Genomic DNA, 21,387 nt, shown 5'->3' with positions numbered 1-21,387 from the left:
GTTTTTCTTAATTTTGGACTCATATGGATAAAATAACCAAACAATCCTGGCCCAATGTCAACAAATCCAGAACTGACGAGTTGTTAAGAAAGCCACTAGCAGACATATTCAGAATTACATCAACAATAATCGGCCACTGGCCTAGGAGGGACCATGCCAGGAAGATGGATTGGCCGTACAACGATAGATGCAGAACCTGCAATCAAGAAAAATTTAAGGAAATAGTCTTTCACTATCTGTGTGAGTGTCCAAGTCTAGGAGCTCTACGACATTGAATGCTGGGGTCAACTTGAAGGAAATAGCAGGGAGGAAAAAAGACGACAATAGGCAGATTCAGAGTCAAATCGAGATGGTTCGACTAATAAAGCAGTACTTCTATAAGTAGTCCACTAAAATGGCATCTTTGAGCTAATTGAGTCTGAGTCGTGTCACTCAGACAACACCTCCCCCAGCACCACATTTCACCCCATTTTGATTTTGAAGAACTTTTTCACTAAATAAAGAAAATGATGGAAATCTTTATTTTGACCTTTTTGCGCTCCAATGCTAATCAGTTTGCATATTGCAGCTGTTTAGTTCACAAGTGTCAAATATAATTGACGTACGAAGGCCAATTGCAAAAATTATAATTCTTCAGATAGGGTGATTACTTTTGCGCCACCTTGTGTAATTTGACGCTTGACCCAAAACAAATGGTAGCCATGCATAAGCTATTCGGCAATGCCGATAGTCGTATATAAAAATGGATTTCTTTATTAAACCGGCCTATGCGAAATTCTAAAACAAATTGACTTGAAAAATCAAGGTCGATCAACCTAGTAAACGTTAGGAGCACATAAGCAAGCCAACGACGAACATTTTATACATACACATATATATGTATACACATACTTATACGAGATGTACTCACTTACCAGAATTTAGTGAATGACGAGTTTTTTGTATATCTGCTCCTGTGTGGCGCCATATTCATGCGCTGCTCTCACAATTCGAAAATAATTAACGATCGAAAGATTACAAATGTCAAACAGAATGTCAACTTGTGTTTTCCTGTTTCTACTCAATGTCGCTTTGCTTTTCGTGCGATGTCACTTAAATGTGCAACACATTTGTGTGTGTCTTCATTTTGCATGCAAATAAATATTTTAGTCAGATGCGGAGATACCCTACAATTTTCATTGCTGAATTATTATATTAAATTTAAAGGCGAATACCCAAACTGATTTGGGCTTTTATAAAAATGCTTTTCTTTGGAACCAACAAACACATTTTTTTAAGAAAGGAGTTAAAAATAATGGTGGCGCAAAATTAATCACCCGATAATTTTTTCAAATTAAGAATTTTCTTTTTATTTTACAACAATTATTAGATGAAGGCGCTTGATGACATGTCTAAAGAGTTGGATGTTGACAGATCAACCGTCGGTAAACGTTTGCACGCGATGGGAATGGTCCAAAAAGCAGGTAACTGGGTGCCACATCAATTCAAGGAGAGGGACATTGTGAGACGTTTGGTGACGTGTGAGATGCTTCTTGAACGATAGAAAAGATTTTCTGCATCGCATCGTCACTGGCGATGAAAAATTTATCCATTATGATAACTCTAAGCGTCGAGCCCCTCCTCTTATTTGTAGTGCGCGACTTGATGGTGTTCCACAAATGGAGAGACCTACAGTTTTAAGTCGACTCCGAGCGGCAGATATTTTTTATGAGGAGCTTTTTCATGGCAGGAATAAACTAGGAGGTTCGCCATTGCTGCTGAGGGGCCACAGCTATTAGAAAAAACGTTTTCTTCATTTTGGTGTTTCACGGAGATTCAAACCAACACTCTCCGAATTCCGAATGGTTTTCACGCACCAACCCATTCGGCTACGGCGACCGCTAGTGTTAAATGGTTATCTTCAATATTTCACTTCAGCTTCGCTACTTCTACAAGGTGACGCAAAATTAATCACTCTATCTATTAAGATTTATTGGAAAACTCTATTTTTTTATTTAATAAAAAAGTTATGCAAAAATTTGATGATTCATTTTGCGCCATACGTACATCAGTATGTACAGTGAAGGACTTGAGTCTACGTAAAGCAGCATATTTTCTTCAAATCCGGCAGAGCATGTTTGGATGCTTTTAGAGAGAAAAATCGCTAAAAACAGAGATGATGTAGGCATGGAACCAAATAACGTGGGAAGCGTTTACCCAACTAGTTGGATCAATACCACGACGGCGTCTAGTAGTGATAGATAACGGTGGTGAACCAACTAAATGCTAAAAGTATTAAAAAAACTAGTTTTAAAATGAACAAATTCGTTTTTTTAAGCTAACTGAACTGTAGCAGACTTTGACATACCGCTTTTATGTTGATCTGTTAATTTTCTTGTTATAAAGCAAGTGGAATTATTTAAGTTTTATAAATTAATCAACAAATATGAATTCCGCAAAAAACTAAGTACATCAACAGTGTTTTCAAGTACTGTATACCTTCTGGGAAATATTGTAAGAATCTATACTGCTGTATGTAGTATTTAGTCCTTCACTGTACTTATATGAAATTATCACAATGCTTATAATAATTAACTCTGTAATGTAATAAATGATTTTGGGAGATTTCTTTATGCGCACAAACACACCAAAGTACGGCAAGCGCGGCGCTACACACTCTTGAATATATGGACACTAGAACCAAATCTATACTCGTACATACTTGTACATAATATATAATATGTATGCACTTCCACATAAGTTGATCATTTTTGTAACTAATTATGTCGTAGTTTGTAGTGTAGCGCCACAAACTTGCCCCTTCTTTTGAAAACAAAAAAGAGTTTTTGAGAAGTGGAACCAGTGGGCTGTCAAGATGTTTTGAATAAATGTGCAATTGTTTGGGGATCTGCGCTTTTAGCGCCACTTAATTAAATATTACTTCAAACCGTGTCTTGGGAAATGCACCTACACTTATGTAAATATAATAGAGGGCATCTCTATGGCTAGCACGATTGCATGGAATGAATAGCATGAAATGTAAAAAGTGCTAAATGAAATATGCTAAAGTAGGAGAGTACTCATATTCCACCACAAAAAGTTAAAATAATAAAAGAAAAACAATCAACTGGCAGAGGGTCACATATATGTATGTATAATACTACACAGCCTGAAAATATGTATATGTACATGGGTTTCACTGTTGCATACTTTGCGGATATTGCAAATATGTTTTCGATTGCATTTTCTTGCTGAAATTCTCTTCTCATGTTTCATTCGCGGTCACACGGGCCAAATTGTTTTCAGCAACATTTTGACGTTTACAACTCCCGCTACCATGTAAAGCGGAGAACGTTCGTCAACAGTTTCTTAAATATTTCAATGAAGAATGTAAACTGGTTAAATAATAAACACTTTGTTGTTTATTTTTATTTACGTATGTATATATATAAATTCTTGTACTTGAATACAAAAAATTAAATTAAAAATACTTCAAATATAAATAATTAACTTAAAACTAACTTGAGTATTCAGAAATGGGAAAACATGGCCCATAAGTTTTTAAATTATACCAACTTTACTAGCAAAAATAATCCTGCATTTCCCAAGCAGCGTTCTGATGTTTGTCAACGTTGATTTCTTCCGTTTGATTGAAAATTAACACAACTCAGAACTTTCTCCTACAAAAGAAGAAAACGAATGAAGCAACTGTCAAAAATTGCTTTAATATTGGAAGTACGAATAAGAACGGAAAGCATGTTACCAGTACGGGAGACGAAATCCCCACCACCTTCCGCGTCCGTCCTTCTCTCACCAACAAAATGTTTCCCTTCCAAATGTTTCCCTGTGTAAATGGGCACTTACCAGAGTTTTACAAGACTATCTTTCCGCGAAAAAAAATTTCACCCATTATAATATAGGATGATCAGATTGGAGGTCCTTTTTCCAATAGTGTTTTTTGGCAGATCACGCGTGACTACTGTCAAAGTAAATATATAATTTTTTTCAGTATTCATTGACATTTCATCATCGGAAGATTTACGCCTCAACGAAGCTTCTTCTTCTTGTAATTGGCGCGATAACCGCTTAAGCGATTTTGGCCGGGTTTAGCAAACTCGCGCCACTCGTTTCTTTCTAGTGCTAACCGGCGCCAGTTGGACCCACCAAGTGAAGCCAAGTCCCTCTTCACCTAATCTTTCCAAAGCAAAAGAGGTCTTCCTCTTCCTCTGCTACCACCAGCTGGTACCGCCTCGAATACTTTCAGTGCCGGAGAGTTTATTTCCATTCGGACGACATGACCCAGCCAGCATTGCCGCTTTATTCGCTGCGCTATGGCTATGTCGTCGTAAACAAAAGCTTACATATCGTAAAATTGTATAAATAAAATCGACGCTCCGTGAAGTGTACATCGCACGCTCAGGTCCACTTGTGACCCACTTATAGAGGCCCAATTGGAGGCAAAATTGCCCTATTTGGGTTGAAGAACAATCTGAAGCCATTCAAGAACTGTCATCACATCCATTGAAAACAACCGCACCGCACAGGCCACTCAAAAGCCTATGGACTGAAGGAATCGTCGTCGTTTCGGTGAGTAATTTATCTCTCGCCTCGGATCAGTGGTTTGGCCACCAAGATCGTCTAATATTTGTGGGGTATGTAAAGTCTTAATGCTTTGTGGATAAACCAGCTTGGATTGAGCCATTGGAAGCCAACATAACTTTAGTAATTCACGAGGTACCGACTGAAGTCCTCCAGGGAGTCATTCAAAATTGATGTTTACGGATGGCCGAATTACGGCGTAGTTGTGGTCAACATTTGAAAGAGATTATCTTTAAAAAATGTTGTGAACGATTCTACACAAAAAATAATGATTGCCCAATCAAGTTGCATTTTTGTTGTTTTATTTCAATTTAAAATCCGATACCTCTAAATTGATTTGCCTTAGAAGGGTATGATAATTTTTTTTTAAATATAACAAAATTAGAGTCTTAATACAAAATTGTGTGGCAATAATAATAAATAGTTATAACTCTTAAGTTCAAAGGTGTTTATACAACTTTATCCTTTTACCCGTTATGTAGATTTTTTTTTCACTTAAAAATATTTACAAATATTTATTGCTAAATAGCAGCCACTAGTCGCGTTGGTTTTTGAGATTCTTTAACAAGTCATTAGTAGTGTCTTGGTATTTGAATGCCGGCATAAACGTATTTTTACTCCATAATCATTTAGTATTAATTTACTGGGTATTATTAGTAAATCATATAAAAAACTTTACAAAATTATAATATTAGTATTTGCATTTTTGTATGAAAGTTGTATTGTCAACTGCCGCTACTTTTTACGGCTCTTATGGAGCTGGCTGGGGAGCTTCAGTTGTTGGAGAATCACTGGGAGTTTCACTGGTTCCCGCTGGTGTTACTGGAGCTACGGTAGTGCCAGATTCGGGTGGAGCTAAATAAAATTTGAAAAAAAGTGTAAATATGTATTATATTTTAACATGTAAGAATTTTTATGTAAAATTGTAGCACAGAGATGTATTAATAAAATATGTATATATGTATTGTCATCACTCCTCTATAATATCTCTTAACATTCACTCGCACCTAAAAATTATTTACTAAATTTGGATTTATAATTTTTATAACTGACACCTATATAATATTTAAGTTTTTTCCAAATATTTATATCATTATAAAGATTATTACATTAACACCTCTATTTTTGCATTTTTTTATGCATATACATATGTACATGTAAATATAATTGACACGGTGTTTAGCCAAGTTTCTCCTCAAATGTATGCGTTTTGATGTTCCCCTTCAAATGGAGGGGCACATTTGCTCGACTGACAAAAGATGCGTTGAGCTAGGCCTCCGCTGCTATTTGGGTTGATTTTATAATATGATTATTTATATATTTATTTATTATATTTTAAGTAGATAAATAAATGTATAAATAAATAAATTTTAGCTATTTTGTGCTTGTTTTAAGACGTTATCGTTCTAATATTTATTTGTTCTTAAGAAAAGAATTTTCTTCTGAATTCAAGAATTTCGGTGTGATATCAAGAATATGTTCTTAATTTAAGATTGCTTGCTCAATTAACAATTTAGAAGAAGATTATCGGCAAACAAAATTTTAATATCATTTGATGGACATTTCATATTCCTAGTGGCCTTTGAAACTGAGACCAACCGAATGGAAATCACGCAAAAATGTACTTGGCTACGTTTGTAGTTTATTCATACAAAATCCATAAGTGGAATGTCGAGAATATAGAATGAATTTCGGATAATTTTTAGTCCATAATGCATCTTTCTACCGAACAGTAGTCCGATAAATAGAGAGAATTCGTAGTAATTGGATCCATTCGAAATCAGAAGAGATCTATTGCTGTTAATGTAGATCACTTTAATTGTATCAGCTAATGCTAAAATCTTATAGAAGACATAGAAATAAACAAAGTGGCATCGCTTATTGATGTGGAAATATAATTAATAAAATCTCATTTGAGTCTATTGGACTCGCCCAGTAGAGAAATAGTTAATTGGTAGTTCTTCGACGCTCCATAAATTCAACACGAGTCACTGTTCGGTGCGCATTTTGAGGTAACATAGTAAATTAGCTGTTCTTTTCAGAGAATACCGATGATATTGCGTGCACCGTTAACGATATTCTTCAAGTTCTGCTGACTTCTAATAGCTTCAAATCGATCTGAAAGATATATGTATTTTAAAAAGACGATGCAACCTGCCATAGAGTGAACAAAACAATGAAATTGTTTTGGGCGAATTGAAAATAATTTGACTACCAATATTAGAATGACTTTACGATATTCGATTTCTTTCTTTGGCTTTTTTAGAAGCGAATATACGCCAATAACCCTAGCACAATTCACGATCTGAATTCTGAAATTGAGTCGCCTCTATGCCAAAATATCATCAAAAATTTAGTCAGAAGATCAACGAGAGGGTCATCCACTTCTTGAAAAATAGAGAGGCTGCGGTTTCGCTACAAATCGAACAGTATACCATCAAGGAAGAGCTTAAACGCAAAGACCTAAGGCTAAGAGATACAAGATGGTATCAAACAATGAGGCTAAGTTGTTATTGGGAGGCTAAAATCCAAAAAGATTTAGGCATCTCCTTCACTGGCATTCTCACAGTGCGCCGCCATCTGCATATAATTGGAATATGGTTCACCAACTCCTGTCGTTTTTGCAATTAATCCCTAGGAACTGAGTAACAACCGTCATCGGTCATTGGGTGAGAAGCTTGGACTTCCGTACAACCCCCTCTTGCAGAAGCTGTGGAGCTATGGGGATACAGCAGAGAAATATACTGTTGAACACTTTCTTTGCAAATATCCGTATTTGGCGGCTAGGCGCTTGAGGCTCCTTGAGGTGCCTCTTGGGGATAGCCTGAGGCAATTCTCTAGCCTAGATCCCGTTTCTCTCCTCCACTACATCAACAGCACTGGATGGCTGTAGATGGTTTAACTTCCTTTAAGTTTTGTAATTTTTTGCACGTAGTGGTCTACATTATGTTATCAAAACGGCATTCTAGCACTACTTGTAGTGTACCTGTGGAACTCTTGCCATCTAACCTACCTACCTTTTTTTTATTTTTTAGTCAGGAGGTGTAACTCAAAATGTCCGAAACAATCATCAAAGGTGCTATCACACCAATGGTATGTGGGGTATGCTCCCACTAACACTATAATATTTCTCCTCCTCGGCTGATTTCCACCCTGGAACCGCGTTAGCATTTCTTCAACGAGGAGCCGCAATTATGTCTATTAACACAACAGGTTTCTGCGTCCAGGTTCCGCTCCTGTGGACGTATGGAGATTTTACGCCATCGCTAGTATTCACTCCTTCCACTGTCTTCGAAAGCAGTTGTGGGGGGAATGAAACATCGGAGAATATGCAATAGTCCGATACTCACAAACTATTGTCTTGTCTTCAGTTTGGTACTGTTGTGAGTGTTTGACTCAGGCGTCTGTGTCCGACGTCGGTTTGTCTAAAACAGTTTATCTCCACTGTCCACCTGTTAGCAAAGGAAACAAAAAAAAAATTTCTAATAATCTACCTACCTACGTACCCTAGGACTTCCAATACACTTTCTTTTCGAATGTGATGCCATAGCGAGAAGAATGAATATACTTGTACATATCCGCCTGATACGGCCAAAAGGAAGACACTTACACTCAGCACAACTCAGCTCCATATTAGGAGCTGGGTTAACATGAGGTAATGTGATGAGTAGAGGGCGCAAACCACCTTTAGGGAAGTGCAATCCGCCAATTATTCTATTCTATCCCATTTCTCGGTCAAATAAAAAAATTCTAGTAGATAAAATGAAAATAAAAAATGAAATAATGAATAAAAATTTCCTTACACCACATCTACACTTTCTACTAAATGTTTCTTTAAAAATAAATAATTGGTGCGCACACTTCTATTAGGTGTTTCGCAGAGCTCCTATTTGTGGTGTGAATCTTGATGTTGTTCCACAAATGGAGGGACAATTTTAAGCCGATTCCAAACGGCAAATGGTTTTTATGAGAAGCTTTTTCATGCCAGAAATACAATGGAAGGTTTTCCATTGCCTGTCGAGTGCCGACCGCTATTAGAAAAACCTTTTTCTATCATTCCATTGATTCATGCACGGGCATTCGAACTTGCGCACTTCTGTCAAATTTCTCTTTTTACTTTATCCCGTTTTCACATAGGGACAGCTTGCAGCTTGCCTTTATTTTCAAAACGGCATCAAGCAAATCGGTTCGCTGAATTCGCGCATGCAAATGGTGCGGTAAGGCGAAAATTGAGTTGTCAAACTACGAAATGACAGCTAATCAAGGCGAATCTATTAAAAGTGGTGTTGGTAAATTAGCTGATTTGTTTTTTTTTTTTTCTTTCGCTGTGTCCATGTGGCTGTCAGCCCAGAATGAAACAAGGCAAATTCATTCTTTGTTTTCTACTTTGACAATGAAACGTATAAAACATTGTTGTTGGTCTAGTGACACCACCTTTAATATATGCGCCTATAGCTAATGCTAAGAGAGTGATGACAATGAATTCGATAAGACAGAGATGCTTTGACAGTGAAATACGCGGCGTCCACCTGACATTTCTGTTTTAACGAAGATTTTTTATGATAATCTGTATAAAGTGGAGCTGTGGGGTTACAAAATGAAAACACCTTTTTTTCATTTGTTGCTATACTAACCTCCTCCATTTACTTTATTTACGGGCTCCGTCGGTACAGGCGCAGAAGTTGGCCTTATTACTGCATTTTCCTGATTACCTGATTGACTAATAACGATTGTGCAATTACGGCAAATTACTAAAAAATATAAAGAAATGTGAAACGTAAATTTCTTTACAAACGAATTAAATATTTGAAATAAGTGTTCACAGTATTTTTCATCCTCCTCAGTGTCGTCTTCGTCGCTATAATCGAAATACTCAAAGAGTTCAGACAAAAGAGAGTCCAATAAACCGCGTTTCTGTTAAAAAAGTAATAAACACTTCATGAAAAATAAATGCTTTGTAGTCAATTCGAAAAATATCACCCACGTTTCTTTCCAATTTCCCATCGGTGACCGTGGCTATATGCGAGAGTGGCACAACTTTTTGTTCTACCGCAGTTTTAGGTATTCCAACAACTTGCTCAAAATTCCCAATTATCGTACAGATGCAAAGCAAGAATAGTTTTATTTTATAAAACTCATACATTTTGCGCACAATGTTCGTTTCCCTGACTTCACTTGTCAAGCTTACCTATGGAAATGACTATGAGGAATGTGAGCCGACACTGCGATACTAAAGCATCGCACGCACAAATTCCGAAGCTTATATAGGAAATTTCGATTCCCGAATGCGCATGCATATATTTTTTGTTGAAACTTTTACGTCTTGATACTTACTTGTTTGGTAAAATTTCGTACTACATTTGTGTGTTCTCATTTTTATTACTTTGGCGTGATAATTTATGTTGGTGTGGATGTGCATTTGTATGCATGCTGCCGGTTTTTGTTTTGGGCTTTGTATTAGGTGCTACAAATTGCAAACAATACTATTTGTCACTGTGCTTAACGAGTGCATTTTATGTATTTAACGCAGCAGTTGAAATAGTTTTTAGTAACTTCTATCAGAAGCAGTGGCAGTTGAGCTTTTACATTTCCATATACGTACAACTAAATATAAAACAAGTGTCTGGGCAATCGCGGTGTATTGCAATACTTATTTATGCAGCTGCACGCTCGTAAAGGACACAGTGCCATTGAGTGGTTGAAAATACAGTAAAAAATTTGAGAATGTTAAAAAATACTTTTCGCTCAGTGGTTTTTAAATTCTACTTTTTCACGGCCTAGGTAGTCGATTAGGTTTCTGTATGACTATCGATTGGTTGGTCCCGGGTTCGCTGCGCAATGTGAAGCATGGTAATGATTGTGCGGGCTAGACTAGGGCTTTATGCACTGCGACCAGATTTATCTATTGTGCGCCCTTAATTACTTAATTATAATTATTTAGTATACCGAGGAAACGAACCAGCTCCTTAGGAGGGAACAATTGTAGGTCTTCCTCCTCTAGTAAGTACGAGCCCAGGATTCTGTGTCTCCTGTGGCCTAATGCCTCACAGTTGGTAATTAAGTGTTCCATAGATCCTTCTTCATCACAGCAGAACCTGCATGATCTTTACACTATTGTGTTAAAGTGTTTTTACAGGCCGAGTGAACTGTAAGTGCTCCACAGAGTAATCTGAGGCCCTTTTTATTAAGATTTAGAGCAGATTTTGCTCTGTTGGTATTAAAGTTCAAAAACTTTTTAGAGTGATTAAGGCCGTTTGCGCCGTTCCAGTGTTCCCTGATTTTAGTTTGGATCCATTTTTTGGTTTCCTGTTTTATATTATTTTTGTTAAAGCCGAAAAATGGGGTTGGTCCAATAAATAGCCCTTCTGCCACTTTTTTGGCATAAAAGTCTGCCTTCTCGTTTCCTTCGTGCCCCTCATGTCCTGGTACCCCAATCAGTGAGACCTGATTATAAGTGGACAGTTTTTTGACTTTTGACTCTATTAGGACTTTTGACTTGAATGTGAAGCTATTCAAGGCTTCTAGAACCGATTGGCTGCCCGAAAGTATTTTAATTTTTTACTTTCTCGAACCCTCTTTTGATTGATGATTATTATAGCGAAGAGCTCCGCATTGAAAATTGAGGTATCTGTACTTAGTGTTAGGGATTTGTGTGTTCTAGGCCCCACTACTCCTGCTCCTACTCCTTGGAGCTTTTTGGAACCATTTTTGTGAGTTATCACTTAGCCATGTTGGGTTAGTGTTCCACTCTTCTCTAAACGGGAATGCTTTAGTGGGTAGACAAATTTTTTTTTAAGCAGTGTCTCAGAACAGACAAAGGCAAGCCGATGAGTAGATTTCCGCCCTATAAGAGTCACTCCAGACTATATAGTGCCCATTATGGCTCGTACTCGTACTTACTGGTAAAATGTTATCATGTCTATATAATATAAGTATGTATGTAGATACATAAAAAATAAATAAGTAATTGGTGCTTACATTTCTGTTAGGGGTTTGGCCGAACTTCTCTTATTTATGGTGTGTGCCTTGATGTTGTCCACCAATGGAAGGACTTACAGTTTTACGCCCGTCTTCGAACGGCAGATGGTTTTTTATGAGGATTGGTTCTCCTGACTGAAATACACTGGAAGGTTTGCCGTTGCTTGCTGACGGGCGACCGCTGTTAAAAAAACATGTTTCTGGTATTTGGTGTTTCATGCTCGAAAATTCGAACCTGGGGCACTTTCGAATGGTAGTCCGAATAGTAGTCACGCACAAACCGATTCGGCCACGACTTATCAATACGATTATACGATTCAGTTTTATAGCATTCAGAGTTCAACCTCGAAAAAAATTTCTTTGAAGCTGATCATGGCTGGAATGGTTACGAACTGCACCTTTACAGTCACTTATAGTTTGTTTTCTTTGTTGATAATATTTCAGTTTTTTATTTTTGTTATTGTTTCTTACCTGATAATATTTTACCTGACTTAGAACATAACCGACATTTTGAATGCTTAACACGTTGACACTGATTAGCGATCAATTCCCTGTTCCTATTTCAAGAAGAAGACAAAGTTAAGGAATTTCGAAGACAATTGCGAAATGGATAGACACAGCGAGTATATGATCAAATTCCACTTCGAGAAGGAAAAATTGTTCCTAAATTACAGAAAAAGGAAGGCGACGTCCATAGAGTTCGGAAATACTGTTCTGGTTGTCATGATGAAAATTCAAAATTAGACCCAAAAAAGTCAAAAATTTAACAAAAAAGTTGTTACATTTTGTTACATGTGTAAATCCCAACCACACTTCAATAAAGCTCATTTGATTACATTCATTCAGGTCACATTTATCTTTTAACTTTAATACTGTCGGTTCCACGAAAAGTGTTACAACGGTCACAAGGGACTGGAGCCGGCCACCAGGAAAGATCAGCGCCGGTCCCCAGGGACCGAAGTCGCGCTCAACGTGTTAAGAAGGTATCCTTTAATTTGATCCACTATAGCTTCTCACACTTCACCAAGCACCTAGCGAGTAGTGAATAAAACAAAAAAATTCCCGGGAATCCCACGTTACATATAACTTGGCAGCACTGCATTATTTTCCTTTTAACCAACTGTTATGTAATTCTGTCCCGCGTAAAAGTATGCAAAATATAATAAAATAAATATCCCCACTTACATATACTTGGGAGCACTGGTCTAAGCTTAGCTGTCGAGCTCTCTCCCAGCGGAACTCTCTGGTGAATCAAAAACAGCTTATTTGTTGGCTCGTGATCTGGATGAATTGCATTACTTCTATAAACGCCGCCATGCAGAATTTTCAAAATCGCCACCCTTTGAATGTACAAGAGTCTACAAGTATTTTCAGCTCTTGAACGGCCAGACCCGGCACAATTTCATATTTTAGAGCTATGTTTTAAACCTATTTGAGAGTTTAAAGAAGTGTTTATTGTAAATTTCTGGTGATGTTTCAATTTTAGTAAAGAAATGCAAGGATGTATTTACAGAGTTTAAAGGGAGCTGCCAACTGTGAAACTTAGGAGGCGATATTTGTTTATTATTTATTGGAATATCATAATGATTGGCACAACCTATATTTATATTTATTATTGAAGGAATTTTTTTGAGTCTTTTAGATTAGCTAATATCAAATTTTGTTTTAAAATCGGTAAAACGTTTACCGAAACTTTGCAGTGGTAAAAAAAGTGTATGGCGATGATTATCTATCTTGTGCCAGAGTTTATCCAAAATGAGCCGAAATCGTCGTTGAAATTCATGGAATCGAAGTTGAATATCTCCAAAACATCGATTTCTCGTATTTTAACTGATCATTTGGGCTTACGAAAGGTCTGTGCACATTTCAATACGCGCACCTTAACTGAGGACCAAAATTTGCTCAGAATTCTACATTCGAAAGACCTCAATAAAGAAGACGAGAACTTCCTTCCTTCTCGAAGGCCCCAGACGAGCCACCCCCCAAAATATCGCGTTTGGAGAAATTAAAAATCAAGACGATGTTCATTTGTTTTTACGATTCCAAGGAAATCGTCCACAAGGAGTTCATGCCAATGGGTCAAACCTTCCGTGCAATTTTCTATTTTGCTGTTTTGATGCATTTGTTGCATCTCATTCGTCGAATTCGCTCTGAATACCGCGACGGAAGAAGCTGACGCTTATTGCATGATAACGCACCATCTCATCAATCCACTCTTGTGACTGATTTTTTTGACTACAAATCGTATTTTAACCATTAATCACTCACCGTATTCGCCTGATATGGCTCCCTGTGACTTCTATATATATATATATATATATATGTATATATATATATAATTGTCGCTTACACCTGTTTTGGGTGTTTGGCCGAGCTCCTCCTCCTATTTGTGGCGTGCGTCTTGATGTTATTCCACAAATGGAGGGACCTACAGTTTCAAACCGACTCCGAACGGTAGATATTTTTTCATGAGGAGCTTTTTTCATGGCAGAAATACACTCGGAGGTTTGTCATTGCCGGCCAAGGGGTCCCTGTGATTTCTACCTATTCGAAGAATTGGATTTGGTCATGAAAGGAAAACGTTTTCCGTCCGTAGAGGCCATCCAAAAAGCTTGTACCGTCATCCTGAAGGACATTCTGGTCCATGGCCTGAAACACTCTTTCGAAAAGCTTTTAGATCAATGTATCGAAACCAGAGTGGACTATTTTGAACAAATAAACTTAAAGCTATCAGAACAAAGCTCCTATCGTTTCTATTTTAGCCCAGTCTTTTTTATTTTGGGCTTCACCTTGTATTAATTTTTGGCTTGAAGTGGATTGATCAATTATTTGCATTGTTTTACGGTAATGAGTTCTCGGCTTAAAATTATTGGGGTGAAGTTGGCTCCGTATGTCAAGTTATTTATAGGTGTGGTTGGTAGGCGCCAATTGAAGCGCTTATGGTGGCTCTTATCTTATGGTAGCTAAGAGATAAAGGCCATAGTTAATTTTGAAAACAATTAAATCTATGACTGCAGAGATCAACGAAGCTGAATTACAGTCACTAAAAAGATGTTATGAGACGATTCTTCTTTCATTGAACTTTTTTAAGACTTCTCGTATTGTGAGTAACGTGAGTAATAGCCGTCGCCCCTCGACAGGCAATAGCAAATCACCGAGTGTATTTCTGCTACAATAAAACTTCTCATAAAAAACAATTTTCTGGTCCCAGTCGGCTTTAGAAAAATATACATAGCTTAGATTGCGGATTCGCATTACTGTACGGTACAATAGTCAACAGATATATTAACCATTGAGTAAATATGTTTAACAATACGTATTTTCGCAGTATCTTCAATGGAAACATTTATTTTTTTTTTTTTTTGTAGTAGCGATTCACATTTACACTAAAAAACGTGATATTAAATTTAGAATTATTTACAAATTTACATCTACCTCGATGTAGCTGTGTGAATTAAAGCCATTTTTGTCAATTTTGAAGATGGAAGAAATCACAAAAATATTCACCACTTCCATTGATTTCAAATTTCGTCCACTAACAATTTGCATAGTTCGTATATTTTGCTTGTTGCAAAGAAGTACCACTGAAGAAATTTAATTAAAAAAAGAAATTTAAAAATAAAATTTTGAAATAAATACATCTTCTTCACCTTGCTTCCACCTTAAATACATATTGCGTGCGCATATGTCTACATACACAGTCATGTGCAGCATCAATTGTGCAAATAGACGCGGGATAGTCCAGTCTATTCCCATGTGGATTGGTTATTTGCACATTAGTCACGGTTCATAGCAAACTATTGTGGTCATTACAATATTAACGATTACAGTAGCTCAAACACAAAGTGCATAAATATTCAAACATAATCGCCCGCCGCTCGTAAACGTTGCAGTCAACAGCACGACAGCAAGGGCAGGCTTTTAGAGTCGTCATTGAAGCAAGTGAAGTACATATTTTACTATACTAAATATGTTACTTACTATAGCCCTTTCAATATTTTTTGTTAATACACATATTTGCATTTATGCACTTCACTTTGTGCCTAATTTTTTTTGCTTTGTTTTTTCTTCGCTCTTTGTAACTTGAGCTGCATGCAGAGCACTACAACTTTAATTGTTTGCCAGCTCAGTTTCAATATGAACTGCATTGTACTTTGTGCCTTTCATTACGGCAACAAGTGTTCGTCTGATCCCAGAGATTTTGGTTTTCTAGGGAATCGCTTAACTTGAGTCACATGAGTTGCCACTATAATCTACGTATGTATGTATCGATATGTACTTATACATATATCGGGTGCTTTTTAAAGGGACAGATACCTGTAAAATTTCGAAACAAAATTTTTTTTTTCATAAAATGTTAATATAACCCTTTAAGGGGTTACATGGGTTTCGTCGGGTAAAAAAGGCCTATTTTCAATATTTTTTTTTTTTCTATGTAAAAAATTATTTATTTTATTCAAACTTTTTTCTGTCTTATGGATACATATTTAAAGAATAATTTCTGAAATTTTCAAAAAAAAAATTAAAACTCCTCCATTGTGACGTCATTTTCGGTGTCCCCTCGAAAAAAAGGTGCGTCCGTGTTGTCAGCATAACTCCTGACAGGCTCATCAAAAATGAAAAAACATTGGAATTTTGGCAGACATTTTTGCAAAAAAATGAACATTTCGGTCAAATTTGCTTAACATTTTGTTTTTGACGTGATAACGTCTTATAATTCGATTTAACAGGCTGCACGCACGAAAAAATGTGTCGTTACCTTGCTCATTAGTGTTACCTTTCTCATTAGTGTTACCTTGCTCATATGTCGTTACCTTGCTCATTGCCGTTACCTTGCTCATTTGTCGTTACCTTGCTCATTTGTCGTTACCTTGCTCATTGCATTGAATGAACTGCAAGCGAAAGCACGGAACGAACGACAAAGCAAACAAAGCAAACGAACGGCAACGTTCGACATCTTGCTCTCTCCTACTTAAGTGAGCGTATATATGTATGTATATGCGCATATGTACATATATAAATTCACGTATTTGTATTTGCATATGCCTTCTTATTGATTATTATTAATTTGATTCACTTGAAGAATTTAAAATAAAACCAAGTTTGTTAATAATACCTGTTGTTTTAATGTTATAATTATTAATTTTTTTATTATATATGAAGGAAAAAATGTATTTTAATATTTACCATATACCTTATAAGATATGTTGTCTATACTAATATTATAAAGAGGAAAACTTTGTTTGTTTGTAATGAATAGGCTCAAAACTACTAGACCGATTTTAAAAATTCTTTCACCAATCGAAAGCTACATCATCCACGAGTAACATGGATTATATTTTATTTTGGAAATAGGGCTCGAGATATAGGTCAAAACGTGGACCCGGGTAACCTTCGGATGTGTATGTACAATATGGGTATCAAATGGAAGCTGTTGGTGAATGCTTTAGTCCAGAGTACTTTTCATGCCGCTCCGTGACTAGGGTCTCGAGATAGAGACCAAAACGTGGACCCTAGAATGTGTTTGTACAATATGGATATCAAATTGAAACTGTTGGTGAATGCTTTAGTACAGAGTATTTTTCATGCCGCTCCGTGACTGGGGTCTCGAGATATAGAACAAAACGTGGACCCGGGTAACCTTTGGTTGTGTATGTACAATATGGGTATCAAATGAAAGCTATTGATAAGTGCTTTAATAAGGGGTAATTTTCATACCTATTGATGACTAGGGTCTGGAAATATATGCCAAAACGTGGACCCGCCTGTCTTTGCACCGAATTAAACCAAACTTACACACATTGTTAAGGAGGTATTGAAGATGGTTTCCGTATAGTTTGGATACCTATTGGTAGATAGGGTCTCGAGATATAGGTCAAAACGTGGACCCGGGTAACCTTCGGATGTGTATGTACAATATGGGTATCAAATGGAAGCTGTTGATGAATGCTTTAGTTCAGAGTACTTCCATCCGCTCCGTGACTAGGGTCTCGAGATAGAGACCAAAACGTGGACCCTAGAATGTGTTTGTACAATATGGATATCAAATGAAAGCTGTTGATAAGTGCTTTAATACGGGGTAATTTTCATACCTATTGATGACTAGGGTCTCGAAATATATGCCAAAACGTGGACCCGCCGTGTCTTTGAACCGAATTAAACCAAACTTACACACATTGTTAAGTAGGTATTGAAGATGATTTCCGTATAGTTTGAATACCTATTGGTAGATAGGGTCTCGAGATATAGGTCAAAACGTGGACCCGGGTAACCTTCGGACGTGTATGTACAATATGGGTATCAAATGAAAGCTGTTGGTGAATGCTTTATGATATGTTATGTTATGTTATGTTATGTCATGTTATGTTATGTTATGTTATGTTATGTTATGTTATGTTATGTTATGTTATGTTATGTTATGTTATGTTATGTTATGTTATGTTATGTTATGTTATGTTATGTTATGCTATGTTATGTTATGTTATGTTATGTTATGTTATGTTATGTTATGTTATGTTATGTTATGTTATGTTATGTTATGTTATGTTATGTTATGTTATGTTATGTTATGTTATGTTATGTTATGTTATGTTATGTTATGTTATGTTATGTTATGTTATGTTATGTTATGTTATGTTATGTTATGTTATGTTATGTTATGTTATGTTATGTTATGTTATGTTATGTTATGTTATGTTATGTTATGTTATGTTATGTTATGTTATGTTATGTTATGTTATGTTATGTTATGTTATGTTATGTTATGTTATGTTATGTTATGTTATGTTATGTTATGTTATGTTATGTTATGTTATGTTATGTTATGTTATGTTATGTTATGTTATGTTATGTTATTTTATGTTATGTTATGTTATATTATGTTGTGTTATGTTATGTTATGTTATGTTAAAGTATATTATGTTATGTTAATGTTAACTCATTCTCTATATCCATACAAAATATCTATCAAACAAATAAAATTAAAATTTTCTTTTGAAAAATGCAACCATTCAATCAGTATTTTCTTATAACGTTATCACGTTAAACTATCGTCAGTAAACCGACTTTACAGACAACCTCTTTTTTTTTTTTTAAATAGTTGTAATAAAAAAAAAAACAAAATCCTTCGTTGAAGCACGAGTAAATTGTATTCGAACACCTGTGTAAAATTTCATGAAAATCGGTTGAGTAGTTTTCGAGAACATTTGACAACCGACTTTGAAAACACGGTTCCGAGAAAAACGCGTTTAAAGTTTTGAGTAACAATAAAAGTGGCTTGGAGCGCACACCTTCCAAAGGCTGTATCTCCGAAACTATTATTCGGATCGACTTGAAACTTTTGGATAATATTCCAGAGAAATTGTAGAAATTAATAAGCAAAAAAAAATAAATCGATTTTATGAACCAACGAAACCCATGTAATCCCTTAAGAATATGTCAAGAAAAGGCCGTTTACAGGTACCTGCCCCTTAAGAGCTTGAGAAGTTAAAATGGTAATACAAAAGAGAAATATTGTTGGAAAGAATGTTTTTATTATTATTATTATTAGTAGTAGTAGTAGTAGCAGTAGTACATAGAGGTACTAAAATATATTTATTTTTCAAAAAATTCAAAAACTTGTACAATTCATTTCTTTTGATAAGACTTGACAATTTATCGTCTGTCAATGTGTCTGTGTTCCATAAGGAGTTAGGGGTAGTCAGAGGCCCAAAAACATGATGATTTTTCAAAAAAAATTTTTGCTGGTCATTTGCTTTATCTTACAGAAATAAAAACATAGTATTAATGCACCATGTTTCGATTTGACTTTAGCCAAATTTCAAAAAAAAATTAATAATTCTAAAAGTTATCGCTGTTTGTGTGGAGCCCGTTTCACCAGAAGTCCCTTGCGCTGATCATCACAAGTCCTTGGAGATTCATCGTTCCGATGTACTGCTAAATGTTTGGTTTTCTTTGCATGGATTTTAAATCCAGCGGCACTTGAGTGTTTTACGAGATCATTCAACTTGCTTTGCATAACCGATTTGCGTTGAGAGAATAGAACGATGTCATCGGTAAAATCTAGGTCTTCGAGATGTTCCATTGTAATCGGTAGTAAGTACTTCCGCAACCTACATATATTTGAAAAGCATCGGGCTCAGATTATCAATATGTTCATCTTTCATACTCATTGCCCAAAAAATTTTTAAATAAATATAATATTATATCCTGATTTAAGTGGTATGCCAGGATGTACTCGTACCGAGCAAGATCTCGCTCATATGCACATCCTTCTGAGAACGAAATGTTTTTCCTACAAAATTTACTTTTCCTCCACTTGTACTTAAAATTTCCAGAGTTAGCAACGCAGTCTCTTGCTAGGAGAGCCGATTTGTCAAGGGGAAACGAGAAAGCTTTTAGTGAGCAAACCTTTTACTACTGAATCATGATATATTGTAAATATAAATAAACTAACCAATTAGTTAAACTCCGCTATCAAATAATTTCTTTAGCGTCAAACTGCATACAAAAAACCTAAAATTTTTCTCCAATTTTCAGCGTTTTATCCATTTAATGGGCTTATAATTTATTCTTCTGTTAATTCTGATTTTTCTAAATAAATATTTCTAAACTCAGCGCGTACAGGACATCTTCCAATAAAATGCTTCACATTTTCTGCTTAGTTCAGATTTGTAGAGGCTGCACATTTTTAACACGTTTCCGAATTTATTGGCGTGCTTTGAAAATCATTGAGATATCTTTAATCCGCATTCCTTCCTTTAATGTAGGTTGAATGAACCCTTTAGTTTCTTTGGTGTGTTTGGCCTTTAATTCTGGCAGCAACTGTATGCAAAGGCTGTGCCGCTGCGTACCATTGATGCATTCTTCGAAAGTTAAACCGAATTCTGCGCCCATTTCATTTAGATGTTTATACCAAAACATGTTTTTTTCGTATCAAATTTTTTAACATTTTGTTTTATTATAGCATAATCTGCTAAATAACTTCATGCATTTAATTTTTGAATGTGTGAACCGGCAAAGTCAATGGTGGCTTGGCTATTGCAATAAATTGGTTACTAAGCGCGCTGTGTGGCAAGTTGCGCCGTCTTGTTGGAACGAAATGTCGTCGAGATTTAGGTGATACATTTTTGTAAAGAAAGAATTCAGGCGCCATGGCTCGTTTTTCATCGTAACAGCATCTACTTCCTCATTTGAAAAGAAATAAGGGCCAGTGCTCTGTAAGCTTGGCGAACAAATTTATTTATTTAATTTTTTTAAAGTAAATTTACACAATTTGGAAACGTTGATGCAGCGTTAAATGATTCATGATCACTTGCCAAACCTTATTATATATTCTCTATGAGGTTTCCACTTCTTGCTGTATCTTACTGCACAGAAGTGTCAACTCAGTTTGCCATTCTCTGCTATCAAACCATAGTTATTCATATCGATATTTCGCATGAATCTAAAAAAACACCCGATATTATCCCTGTAGTATGAACTGGGAGTATTAAGTGGAACGCCTCTATATTACCTACTTACATATGAGTTTGACTACTGTCCTCGAACTGCCGCAAAAGTGATGCAGCGCGTGACAGTAGGCCCCGGTTTTGCGCTGGCAGTATCAGGGGTTACTTCTTATACTTATTTTTTTTTTTAATGTATATGTAAGGCTAAATCAAACAGTGTGCATCTCAGGCAAGCTTAAAACTGGTGCTGAAATATACTTAACACTGCGATCTAGCAATGCAAAACCACCTGCACACACCAAGTAAAGGGGGTAAGCCCCTTTACGAGTATTTGGTATATACAGTCAGTCACAACTTATTTGATGCAGATACGATTTTTTTG

General features: G+C 36.1%; 2 protein-coding genes across 3 annotated transcripts in view; one reads left to right on the top strand and one right to left on the bottom strand.

The window, feature by feature from the left end:
- The window catches only part of LOC128855552 (paired box pox-meso protein), a 102,401-nt gene that overhangs the window by 72,912 nt on the left and 8,102 nt on the right, over positions 1-21,387 (top strand). The window lies entirely within an intron of this gene.
- Positions 4,919-9,866, bottom strand: LOC128855553 (uncharacterized). Of its 2 annotated transcripts, none has more exons than XM_054090550.1 (4): positions 9,563-9,866; positions 9,402-9,492; positions 9,213-9,329; positions 4,919-5,433 (listed from the first exon to the last, which is right to left on the bottom strand). In XM_054090550.1, exons 1-4 carry the CDS (start codon positions 9,719-9,721, stop codon positions 5,330-5,332), a joined length of 471 nt encoding a protein of 156 aa, XP_053946525.1. In that variant the 5' UTR covers positions 9,722-9,866; the 3' UTR covers positions 4,919-5,329. The 2 variants fall into 2 exon arrangements, with proteins under 2 accessions (XP_053946525.1, XP_053946526.1); XM_054090551.1 differs by lacking the exon at positions 4,919-5,433 and adding an exon at positions 6,459-6,696 and having other exon boundaries at positions 9,563-9,861.

The sequence above is a fragment of the Anastrepha ludens genome, chromosome 2, assembly GCF_028408465.1.
Source record: "Anastrepha ludens isolate Willacy chromosome 2, idAnaLude1.1, whole genome shotgun sequence".
Lineage (NCBI taxonomy): Eukaryota > Metazoa > Arthropoda > Insecta > Diptera > Tephritidae > Anastrepha > Anastrepha ludens.
Note: the sequence above shows the minus strand (reverse complement) of the source record. Positions and strands in the feature narration are given on the sequence as shown.

What these genes read in the sequence shown, in the direction of transcription:
- LOC128855553 (XM_054090550.1), bottom strand. Translation starts at nt 9,721, where the DNA reads ATGTATGAGTTTTATAAAATAAAACTATTCTTGCTTTGCATCTGTACG. An exon ending in TGAGGAGGATGAAAAATACT is followed by an intron (nt 9,330 to 9,401) that starts GTGAACACTTAT and finishes TATATTTTTTAG; the next exon opens with TAATTTGCCGTAATTGCACA. An exon ending in AAATAAAGTAAATGGAGGAG is followed by an intron (nt 5,434 to 9,212) that starts GTTAGTATAGCA and finishes AATTTTATTTAG; the next exon opens with CTCCACCCGAATCTGGCACT.